The 12,637-nt window shown below is 35.2% G+C and overlaps 1 protein-coding gene across 3 annotated transcripts in view; it reads left to right on the plus strand.

Annotated features, from left to right (window-relative positions):
* The window catches only part of LOC106867330 (katanin p60 ATPase-containing subunit A-like 2), a 44,324-nt gene extending 31,962 nt beyond the window's left edge, over positions 1 to 12,362 (plus strand). For all 3 annotated transcript variants that reach the window (XM_089348816.1, XM_089348815.1, XM_089348817.1), the window contains 8 exons: positions 1,272 to 1,370; positions 2,652 to 2,715; positions 4,805 to 4,923; positions 6,160 to 6,257; positions 7,250 to 7,357; positions 9,494 to 9,662; positions 10,551 to 10,653; positions 12,135 to 12,362. In XM_089348816.1, coding sequence (XP_089204942.1) covers positions 1,272 to 1,370; positions 2,652 to 2,715; positions 4,805 to 4,923; positions 6,160 to 6,257; positions 7,250 to 7,357; positions 9,494 to 9,662; positions 10,551 to 10,653; positions 12,135 to 12,268 — 894 coding nt within the window. In that variant the 3' untranslated portion in view covers positions 12,269 to 12,362. The remainder of the gene's footprint in view (positions 1 to 1,271; positions 1,371 to 2,651; positions 2,716 to 4,804; positions 4,924 to 6,159; positions 6,258 to 7,249; positions 7,358 to 9,493; positions 9,663 to 10,550; positions 10,654 to 12,134) is intronic.
* The last annotated feature ends 275 nt before the right edge of the window (positions 12,363 to 12,637 follow it).

A 12,637-nucleotide genomic window follows, 5' to 3' on the forward strand; every position in this document is an offset into this window, starting at 1 on the left:
TGTTAATATTCATTGCCCTTAAAGAGTTTACTATCTTTATTATTAACAGGAATGTTCTGATATTCAATAAATTAGAAATTATTCATTGATTTCAGAGTCTACCCACCTCTAATATTTCTGATTCTGTACCCACAATACCTCTGAGTCTCTACTCACAAGACCCAGTGCTGGATTAACTTATAAGCAAAATCACTACAAGCTTAGGGCACCAAAGAAATAGGGGCACCGTCTATTCAATCTGTTCTATGGATGGTGGATTGGCAGCCACACTGCCGCATAGCTGGATTTACCATTGAAATGAAGAAATGAATTAAATTTATAGCCATCTTCAAATTTTCACTCAAAAATGACAAATTTTTGTTTATAAATGAATAAATAAAATACGCTGTGATCGCAGATTGGAAGTTATATAAGTTTTGAGCACATATAGTATGCATTCGAATCAATGCAAGTGTCAAGTAGCTTGTAACTTCTTAGATTAGTAGAAACTGTCGCTGGTTCAGAGTGGTCTTCATTTCAGGTCATGTATGTCAATATATGGCACACTCAGCTCTGTTTGTCTATTATATTCAGTGTTTAATCTATTAAAAGGACAGGAATCATTTGCTTCATATAGCATTTATGCTCACCAATTCATATAAGAATCATTATCATTCAATTCATCTCTGATTTGAGACATAAAAAATATAAAAATAATCATGAAACAATATAAGTATTTAAAAAAATGTATAATAAATTTAAATTATGGTTTTGGTAAAAGTATTAATCATATTTGCTATAAAAAATATTTTTGTAAACAAAAAATGTTCCAAGATTCTGAGTTCAATTCCAGGCAGTGACCTGAATAATAATAATAATAATAATAATAATAATAATAATAATAATAATAATAATAATAATAATATCAACAAATACCTTAGGAATGAGAACCCAGGTTCAAAATTTCCCCAAGACACCTGATGAAGGCTGGTAGGTATATCAGCTGAAACATGTTAACAACAAACAAGATAGGGACAAATATCCGTCAAATGTAAATAATGTACATAATTCCTCATCTCTTAAATATAGAACTGTATTCTCTGAGTGTGTCCCAGTATTTCAAAGTATACTCAACTCTGAGACTGTTTTGAATATATCTAACACTTCCTTTAGTATATCAGTGTGTTCCTGTTATATCTGTGTAGACACCCAATAACTCCTCATCAATCCCTAATATCATTATCCTTTGTCTCTATTCTGTCTGTGTGTGCTCTGTTTTGTATATCCTACAGGAAATTTATGTCCACAATCCAAATCTAGGCTGGAATGATATTATTGGTTTAGATGAAGCCAAGAGGTTAGTGAAGGAAGCTGTGGTGTATCCAATTAAGGTATATTGACTTTGTTGTCGTTTGTTGTTGCATAATCCAGGGTCATTTTTTTTTTGTTACTGCTACAACTGTAGTAGTTATTGTGACAGTGATGTTCATGGTAGAGGTGGTCGTGATGGTAGTGGTGTTGGTGGCGATGTTGTTATTATTGCTGCCAGTGGTGGTAATGGTGGTGGTGGTGGGGCGATAATAGTGGTGTTGATGGTGATGGTGGCACCAGTGGGGATGTTGGTTCCCTTCACTTACTTTGTACTGGTGGCCTAATGAAACTGTGCTTCACAGACTCATTTATCAACATGGCTAAATTACCACTATCATTTAAATAATTAAGCTATATTATTTAATTGAGCTAAATAAGTGCAGATATATCTATCTGAACCAGTGATATTGTATTAACAGCATTCTACCATTAAAATGAAAGGAATGTGTGTGTGTGTAGTTGGAAAGAAGACAGGACCCTTGCATCTTCAGGGAAATGGCCTTGTTTGATATGCAGTAAAGTTGTTGATATTAGTTGAAACAATTCAAATGTGTATTTGTCAATGTGAATTATATCAAGATATAAATTACATGTACAATCTCAATTCTTGTTCCATTCTGGATCACAGTTGCCTGACGAACAGGAATGTGAAACTCTAAGTAGCATTTTTTGGGGATATATTTGTGATTTTTTGCAGCTTTAATAATAAAGTTATACATACATACATACATACATACACACACACACACACACATATATATATATATATATATATATATAGATATAGATATATATGATTGGAAACCAAGAGGAGAGTGGAAATTTGTTCATATCCAAAACATTTTATCAAAAAGTTTTCTACACCATATATAACAATGAATGGATTCGGTGGATGAAAACTGAAAGGAGCCATTTGCATGTGTGCGTGTGTGTGTGTGTGTGGGGGGGGGGGGGCACTTAAAGCGCCCATGTGGTGTCACGTAAAAACATCCTTGTGGTGTCACTTAAAAGCATGTGTGTGGTGCCGTGTGAAAGCATCCAGTACACTCTGTAAAATAGTTGGCGTTAGGTGGAGCATCCAGCTGTAGATACCATGCCAAGTCAGACTGAAGTCTGGTGCAGCTTCCCAGCTTTCTGGCTTTGGTCACACCAGCCAACCCATGCTAGCATGGACAACAGACATTAAATGGTAATGATGATGATAATGATCATATATATATATATATATATATATATATATATATATATATATATATATATATATATATACTCTTCTAATTATCTATGTATTTATATTTCAGTATCCATCACTATTTAAAGGAATCTTGTCTCCTTGGAAAGGGTTACTACTGTATGGACCTCCAGGTAAAATAATTTCACTTCCCATTACTGATAAAACTTACAGTTGCTATTAATTTGTTGTTGCTATTTAACCCCAGGTCAGCCCTGTTTCATTAGACCAGTGCTCAGTGCTATTTTTGTCTTTAGTTTCTCGACATGTTATATGTAGAATAACATTATCCAGTATCTCATTCCTTATTGAAGGGTGTTGAGTGTAATTTGAGTGTGATCCGGTTACTATTTCAAGCATATCAAGTGACTGCAAAGAGATTCTTTTTGTTTGCTGAATTTCTCTTGCATTATTATTGTTTAGCTTTAGGTCAATCCCAACCAAGCAAATTTATGAGCAGTGACACTCCAGTCATGACTATCCAGTCATGTGTTCAAACATAATTTATCTAAGACTACATTATCTAAGAGATTCTAATTTCCAACTGTAGAGTGTTATTTGAAAGAAATGTGATTGCTATTTCTCGCTGACTGAACAACCGCATAGCTGTGATAATCTGTGTCAACAGCAAAAAAATTTAATACATTCATTTGACACAAGGAAAAAAGAATCTCCCATTGCAGTCCTTTGAACAGGTATGTCATCATTTGGAAATGTTACCTGTGACTATCATTCAGACTAAGTGTTACTTTATTTCACATTTTTTGCTTTATGGCAGGAAACTGGAGGCTGATAATGTATCTTTGTATACATTAGCAGGAGTGGCTGTGTGGGAAGTAGCTTGCTTACCAACCACATGGTTCCGGGTTCAGTCCCACTGTGTGGCACTTTGGGCAAGTGTCTTCTGCTATAGCCTCGGGCCGACCAAAGCCTTGTGAGTGCATTTGGTAGACGGAAACTGAAAGAAGCTTGTCATATATATATATATATATATATATGTGTGTGTGTGTGTGTGTGTGTGTGTGTGTGTGTTTGTGCGTCTGTGTTTGTCCCCCCAACATCGCTTGACAACCGATGGTGGTATGTTTACGTCCTCGTAACTTAGCGGTTCGGCAAAAGAGACCAATAGAATAAGTACTAGGCTTAGAAAGAATATGTCCTGGGGTCGATTTGCTCGACTAAAGGCGGAGCTCCAGCATGGCCACAGTCAAATGACTGAAACAAGTAAAAGAGTATAAAAGAGTAAAAGAATATACTGTGTCTTTATATAATTGTGTGACAGTCATGGCTGGAATATTTGTGATCATATGTCCACTACATCCATGTTGGCCTAGGGCTAAAATAATAACAACAGCCTAGGAAGGTTGAATGGAGAATTGATATAGGTAAGATCTATCTTCCTAAAATTCAGCAGAGAATCCACCACCGCAACATGTAGTCTCCCACTTATCAAATAATGATTCCATATTTATTAAGCAAAACTGTAGGTTCTGTGGAAACTGGGATTGCTTTTTGATGACAGAAAGTAATGGAAATACTTGAATTCGAGTTTATGGTCTATGATGCCGGGAACAAACAAAAACTCATGGTTTGGACACATCTCGGTCTTTGGAAGTGGGAAAATTATAGATGTGTTGTGGTTTAGACCAAATGTACTAAAGCTGTTGTTATCGTTGTTGCTATTGTTGTTGCTGAGCATGGTGGGCAAAATGTTTAACAGCATTTTGCCCCATCTTTACGTTCTGAGTTCAAATTCTGCCAAACTTGATTTTATCTCCCTTTCCTCCTTTTGAGGACAATAAAATAAGTTGATGTAATCGGCTTACGTCCTGCCTGAAATTACTGGCCTTGTTATTGTTGTTGTTGTTGTTATTGTCATTGCTATGCTGTTAGTGTTGTTGTTGCTGCCAGGGGTTTTCAAACTGTGATCCGCAAGGACAAGACAGTAGGTCCGTGGACAGCAAATACTTTTTATGGGCAATTTGATTTTATATATGTTCTTTAATCGAAATCTTTTAATTGACAATAAACCTATTTGTTAAATACTGTTAAATAAATAAATGTAAAAATATATGTTATTTTAAGCAAATATTTATGTATAAATTTCATAAGCGTTTAATATAAGCCTGAAATATAAAGGGGTCCGCAAGTCAAAAAGTTTGAAAACCCCTGGTTGCTGCTACTGCTGCTTAGACTATTTTCTCTTCAATGTCCATATTTCAGGAACTGGTAAAACATTGTTGGCCAAAGCTGTTGCTACAGAGTGTAACACAACATTCTTTAATATATCTGCCTCCAGTATAGTCAGCAAGTGGCGTGGGGATTCAGAGAAACTTGTCAGGGTAAGTCTCATAATCTTCTCTATTTTATTGATACCAACTCCAGGATTTAGTCTGGAACTCATTTATACTGATTTCTATTTACTGAATGGTTGAGTCCACCTAGTGTTATGACCCTTATATAGTACACAATTGGTACTTATTTTGTCGACCTTGAAAGGGTGAAAGGTAGTGTTGACCTCTGTAGAATTTGAACTCATGACACAAAGCCAAATGAAATGCTGCTAAGCATTTTGTTCCATGTTGACGACTCTGATAGCTCACTACCTTAATAATAATAATCATCATAATAATAATAATAATAATGATAATAATAATCTTTTCTACCAAAGGCACAAGGCCTGAAACTTTGGGAGAAGGGGCTAGTCAGTTACATTGACCCCCACTGTTCAACAGGTACTTATTTTATCGATTCCAAAAGGATGAAAGGCAGCAGCGGCGGCGGTGGTGATTATGATGATGCTGACAATGATGATTGTAGTCACAGTGCTGCCACTGCTTACGCCATTAACTTATATTCTTGGGGTATTTACTTAAAAGTAGGACCTTGCAAGAATATTATTGTTTACACATGTGAATATTTTAATGATAGAAGTTGTATATAGCCATTTGATCTACTACAAATAGCAAACAAATTCCCCGCCAATCACATTATACCTAACTTCTTAAAAAGAATAAAGGAAATATTATTTAATGTAATCCTTAATTCCCCTAAAACAGTGAGACTGTGATGGCCTGAATGTTTTGATTGGAGTTAACCTGGGCAAAACAACAACAACAACAATGGCAACAACTTAGTCCCAGCAGAACTTGGTTCTGGTGAATAAAATGTCTTAGCTTACAGTAGGTAGCTGAACTACCTTTGATCGTAGGTATCTTAAATTAGAGTTGACCTGGGGCTAAGCAACAAGAACCACAACAGTGCCGCCACTGCCATAGCCACAACTGCCTCTGCCACCACCACCACCACCACCATCACCACCACCAAGCATGTTATTGCTTGAACTGACATGAATTGTCAACCACATGGTTGCAAATCCACTACCCTACTCACTCAACCATCTGTGGTGATTCTTTTGATGATTTCATTCAGCCAATAAATATGGCAGTGAAGATCATAACTAAACAACTGATGAAAATGGTGAGTATAATAATTATTGTTGATAGAAACCCTTATCTATCTTATTTATATTGTGTATTTCTTCTAATTTTACTTGTTTCATTTTCTTTCCATTAAAGGTTTTATTTGAACTGGCACGATTCCATGCCCCCTCAACAATCTTTCTTGATGAACTGGACTCGCTCATGAGTCAGCGTGGATCAAATGGTCAAGGAGTGTAAGTTCTGCATTATTCAGTACTTCAGAATTAGAGGGTTTATTCAGCATTATAAGGCTTATTATGTATTGTTGAGTTGAAGTTACAATGTTGGTGCCATTGACCAGAGATAATCAGTGACCATAGGTGAGCAATACCTTACATACAATTGACCAGCATGGGCATATGAGCCTAGAAACAGCAGAGATAAACTGGCAGGAGCATGCCAAAGCTTTCACTCACCTGTGGATGAAAAATGAGGTTTACTATGTTATTTCATAATGTAATTAAAAATAAATTTATAATTGTTTGCTCATGAAGTTTTCTTCATGAATTTTGTGGACTCCCTGAATAGTAATCTGTGTGTCAGTCACAAATATAACAATTTATAATGAGTGTAATTGTTTGTTGTTTAGCTAGCACAAACTTCAACATATTGACACATTTCTTAACATACATCTTCAACATCATCATCGTTAACAATTCATTTTTTCATAGTGATATGCATTGCACATGTCTGCTCTAGAGCAGTGCCTTTACTCTTCATTTATTCCATTGTCGTCTCCTTCACAAATATTGGTTTCTTGTGATCAGTTTTAACCAGTTTGTCCTATGTTTTCTGGAGACTCCTTACATTGACTCCTTTCACTTGCTCTACTTGACACTTCTCTCAGCTATCATACTTCCTATGTATCACATGACCATAGCAGCACACACAAGCACACACACATGCACACACACACACACGCATGCACCCATCCAATTACACACACACATGCATATATACACCCATAAAGATAGCTAGAATATGTGTTAATGTGAGAGAATGTTAGAGACATTGAAAAAGAGAATGATTGAGAAAGATACCATGAAATAATTTATCAGAGGAATATAATTAAGTATAATATCAAGCAATAAGTACACACTGAGAAATTATGTGATTAAAAAAAAAAAAGCTTAATGAAGCTGTGATACCATTAACTAATGATATTATGTAATTGCTGTAATTACAGAGAACATGAAGGAAGCAGAAGGATGAAGACAGAATTGTTGGTTCAAATGGATGGTTTAGCAAAGACTGATGAACTTGTTTTTCTTCTGACAGCATCAAACCTTCCCTGGTCAGCTACTTCTTATTTTTGGGGTTGTCAGATGAATTCATTTGTTTTCTTTTTTTTTTTTTTTTTTTTTTTTCTTCTGGTTCTTTTGACTACTTGGCACTCCATCATTACGAGGCTGAAAAGAAGTAAAATTTATACAAAATTTCAAAACAATTAACAAAATTTTTGAGGAAGAATAGAACTACAAAAACTATGAAATGCAACAATAATATTTTTCATGTTTATTCAAATAACATTGGTAAAAATTAGGATATATGAAAGAAAAAAACTAAGGAATTTATCTGACTACCTAATATATAGTTTATGTTAAAAAACAGAAAGCAACCCCTCAGGAGATGGTATCAAACTTGTAGTTAGATGAGTTTGAACCTAGATTTTATATGCAGTTGTTGCATCTATTTCATGTAACCACACTAGATATACTTCCACTGAAACCAATAATGTTTTCACTCTTTACTCAGAGTGGGGTGAGCAGCAACCATGATACTTTTTAGGGCAGTGTTTCTCAACCAATTTTTACTTATGGACCCCTTTGATTTCTGTTTTACTCAGACAGACCCACCTATCCCTTTGATGTTTAAAAAAATTCTATAATATTTTTATAATTAAATATTATTAGGAAATGTATAAAAGAAATTGTTAAAATATTTTGTGTGTTGTAAAAGTAAAACCAATTTTGCTGCAGATAAATTTTAATAAAGAAATCTTATATGGCCACCCAAGGGTCATATTGACCCTGGTTGAAGACCACTGTTTTAGGGTCTCTTTGACTGGTGACAGGTAGAGAGAATGCGACCCTTTGACAAAATACTGGGGCAGAATAGTTGTAATAGAATAATCTGTGTTACCAGTTGCCATGATAGTCAGGTCAGTGATAGAGTGTGATTTAAGGAAGACTTGGTTGCTATGTCTTGCAGATTTTGACTGTATAGAAACTACTTAGTCCAAAGTGGTGATACAGCATCCCTATCATATTTTGAATCCCTTGAGCATTGTGCAATAAGGAAGTCTCAGTGAAGTTAGTTGAAGGTAAAACAAAATTAAGACAGTTTCCAAATAATATAATTGTAGTTTGGAAGACAATAGGGGTGACAATAGGAGAAGAGATGAGTATCAAGTAGTTTTAGGAGAAGAGGTAAACAGTCAACAATATTTAACCAGTTAGCATTTAAAGCAGTCATATATGGCCAAAACCTCCTATCTGTTTTATGTTCCAATCGGTCCGATCCGACCTCTCACACCAACTCTACAATGTTATTTTAAAAATAAACATTCATATCATCAAAACCTGAAAGCTGTGAGATAATGCATGATTAATTCAAAAGAATGTGAATAAATAAGCATTACATTTGACTGAGTAATCTGTATACTAAAGTATTACATTAATAGAAGTTATTATAATGTTATAAAAGAGTGTGAGGGTGGACTTAGCTCAACATTTGGTCAACTCTTATACTCTGCAGTACTGTAGGCTCATTTTCATGACACATCCGTCTTACACCAGCCACACGAATGCTGCTGCAGTAGCATCAGCCTCTGAAACAATCTTCTGTCATTAAAAAATCCCTATTCTACACCTCCTTTGTTCAAGCTAGTTTGATGATCAATCCAGGTAGAAACTTCGCACCTTTTTGTTTTATTACCTGTAATCATATACAGTTTGGTGTAAGGAAGGGCATCCAACCTTAGAAACCAAGTCAAAACAGACTGGAGCCTGGTGCAGCTCTCCAGCTTACCAGCTCCAGTCATGCTAACATGAAAAATGAACTCTAAATGATGATGATGTTGAGGAACTGTCCCCATTAGATGTATGGGCTCAAAGTAGAACCCAGTGTATCAGCCAGTTATGTCTGAAAAATTCAAAAGAGTGTTTGTTCTCTCAATTTTTGAAACTTTGTATTCTGTGCACCAAGATTTATTGCTTCTTCTGTTTGTCACTTTTATCAATAATCAAGTTGACACAACATTTATTGAATGTGTAGATCTTGGTATCAAGCATCATCAAGACAATATGTATTTGACAGAGCAACAGATCTGTGGAGCAAACCTAGTAATTTCACTGAATACTTGCATACCATAAACTACTTCATTCTAACCGGGACCTTGAAATCCTTATAACATCACCTTTCATTTTAGGGAGTTGGACAATGCCATGTTACGGCGTCTAGAGAAACGTATCCTTGTTGGTTTACCAAAGAAAGAAGCACGTCAGGCCATGTTTAACCTGTTTCTCCCAAACGTTGTTACTTCAGATGAAGGAGGACCTAAACTTTGCACTGATCTGGACTACGATTTATTGGCACAGGTATGAATGATTGAGTTCTTTCTTGAGTTCTATATTCTCATTACTTGTAAATTGTTCTATTCTGTACATACATATATATGTATGCATATGTTTGTTATTTCTTTACTGCTCACAATGAGACAAACAAGGACAGACAAACGGATGAAGTCGATTATATCAACCCCAGTGCATAACTGGTACTTATTTAATCAACCCCAAAAGGATACATGGCAAAGTTGACCTCGGCGAAATTTGAACTCAGAGTGTAGAGGCAGACGAAATACCACTAAGCATTTCGCCCAGTGTGCTAATGTTTCTGCCAGCTCACCGCCTTCATGTATGCATATGTTTGTGTGTGACAATATGTACATGTGTGTGTGTGTGTCCAACCAATACCAGCATGAAAAACAGACATTAGATGATGTTGATGACGATGATGGTGCTATAAATGAAAATAACGAATAAACAATTCACCAACAATTGAACAAGTTGTACCAAATTAATGATATACCATGGAGATATAAATTGCCAAAAATCATGGAAATCTGAAAAAACTTTTGACTCAACCAAGTGTGTGTATGTGTGTGTGTGTAGTATGCATTTATGTGTGTATTTGCATCTATGTATTGATTGATTGAGAAATTGTGTATAGGATGTTGTTTGCAATAAATTTTAACTTAACCAAAATTTCACTTTCAATAATTCTTAAAGACTCTCAAGAAATGGGGAGGTTGTTTTAAGAAATTGAGAGTTAATTTCTCAAGTTGATTAAGTTAATTTTCATCCAAAGAATTGCTCTTGTTTTGATGACAAGAAGAGAACCTTCCATTTAAATTATATCAAGAACTCAGTCTGAGTTATATTTACATTTTTAAAATCTATATACAAAATCTATCATTATTTTCTCAGAAAACTGAAGGCTATTCTGGATCTGATATCAAACTTGTCTGTAAAGAAGCTGCCATGAGACCAATGAGGAAAATATTTGACATCCTAGAGAATAATACAGCAGGTCAGCACTTATTGTTTATAATATTCTAATATTCAGCATTCCTGCTGCTGTTGTTGGTGTTGTTGTTGTTGTGTAGTCCCAGTCACACCTGACTTAAACAGACTCGTGGTTAAAGACATTTAAGCAGTAACCACCTTACTTTTTTTTTGCATATTTATGTCTGCTCTTCCTTTTCTGAAGATAGTTGGATGTAATTTAAGATGTGATTTAGCTTCTAATTCTAGCTGATTGAATGTGTGTATTACCAGTGTTGTTGTTGTTAATGTTGGGTAGCCCATGGTCAGCAGTATGATCAGAAGCACTCCATCCCTGCTTACCCTGTTTTTTCTGTTTATCATTATAATTTCCTCTTTGGTCAAGCATTCATCAGCTTTTTCAAGTTTCACTTGAAAAGGAAAGTGAGGGTAAAGAGCGAAGTGCTGCCCACCAGCAATTTTGTTGAAAGGCGGATGTATGTGGCGAGAATGGTAATTCTCTTATTTCATTTGCTTTATCTAGCGTAATGTTGCTACTCTTAATTAGTTTTCCTCTTTTCAGCATTGCTTTGGCACATTTTTCAAGGCTAAATTTGCCTTTTATCCTTTCAAAGCCAATAACATAAGTACTAGTTGAGCACTGGGGGTTAATTTAATCAATTAACTCCATCCCACCAAATTCTGAGAGAACAATGCATGTCATCAAAGTGACACAGGGGTACAAATATACAAAGCCCAATATACTCATTATTATTATTATTATTGAGTGAGAGAGCAGCACTTGCTATTAAAGTGACATTGGGGTACAAATATATGAAGCCCAATTTTCCCATCATGAATACCTGACTAATAAGGGTACATCAAGCACATGCATCACAACCACATGTGCAAATCATGGTGACCTTATATCAAGATAGACAGTGCATGACCTTGCAGGTTGGGCCTAGTTAGAATTTTTTGCTGGTTGAGCAGCCCTTCCTGCTCAAAGGGTCCCTGAATAAGGTTTGTGTAAGGATAATGAAGAAAACAGCCATGTTTCCAGAGATGAATTATTCAAACCCCAAAAAATTCCTCTCAGCACATGGCTATAATGCTCCACAACTACTTCTGCTCATGTTCACAGATGCACATATCATCAGCCACTAAGGGACACGCTCAACTGGTTAAGGTCAAGCAACTGACAAGGAAATCTGTGTATTATTATTATTATTATTATTATTATTATTATCAAGCCAAGCTGGTAGAATCATTAGCATGCCAGGCAAAATGCTTAGTGGCATTTCATCCGTCTTTATGTTCTGAGTTCAAATTCCACCGAGATTGAATTTGCCTTTCATCCTTTCAGGGTCGATAAATTAAGTACCAGTAAAACACTGGGTTCGATGTAATCAATTAGCTCCTCCCCTTCAAATTTAAGGCTGTATGCCTTTAGTAGAAAGGATTATTATTATTATTATTATTATTTCATCAATCATCATCATCATTGTTTGTTTGTGTATTTTGTAGATAAGGAATTGAATATACAACTAGACACACTGACAACCTATGATGTCGAGATGGCATTGGAACGAACCAAACCTTCTGCTAGGGGACTGGTGGACCAATATGCTGCCTGGCAAAAGGAGTTTGAATCTGTATAAAATCTTATTTATTAGATTTTAATCTATTATTCATATATTTATTTGTTTCTATTTTATACACTTTTCTTTTCTATCAATAAAATGTTAAAAAAGCTGTGCGATGAAATTTATATTATTGAGTAGAAATATGTATATATGCATGAATGTATGCATGTATGTATGTATACATGTATGTATGTGATTATGTATCTATCTATCTATCTATATGTATATATAAAATTTAGATTCAGGTGAATATGGTACTTAAGTTTAGGCACCAGAAATAAGTATGGTATTATCCATACAGTTTCAAAATAAGGTGATTAAAATCAAAATAAGCAACAAGGATATCTAAAGTTAATGCAGTACGATCATTTCATGTAACTAGCC

Source organism: Octopus bimaculoides, chromosome 3 (genome assembly GCF_046866305.1).
Source record: "Octopus bimaculoides isolate indiv1 chromosome 3, ASM4686630v1, whole genome shotgun sequence".
NCBI lineage: Eukaryota > Metazoa > Mollusca > Cephalopoda > Octopoda > Octopodidae > Octopus > Octopus bimaculoides.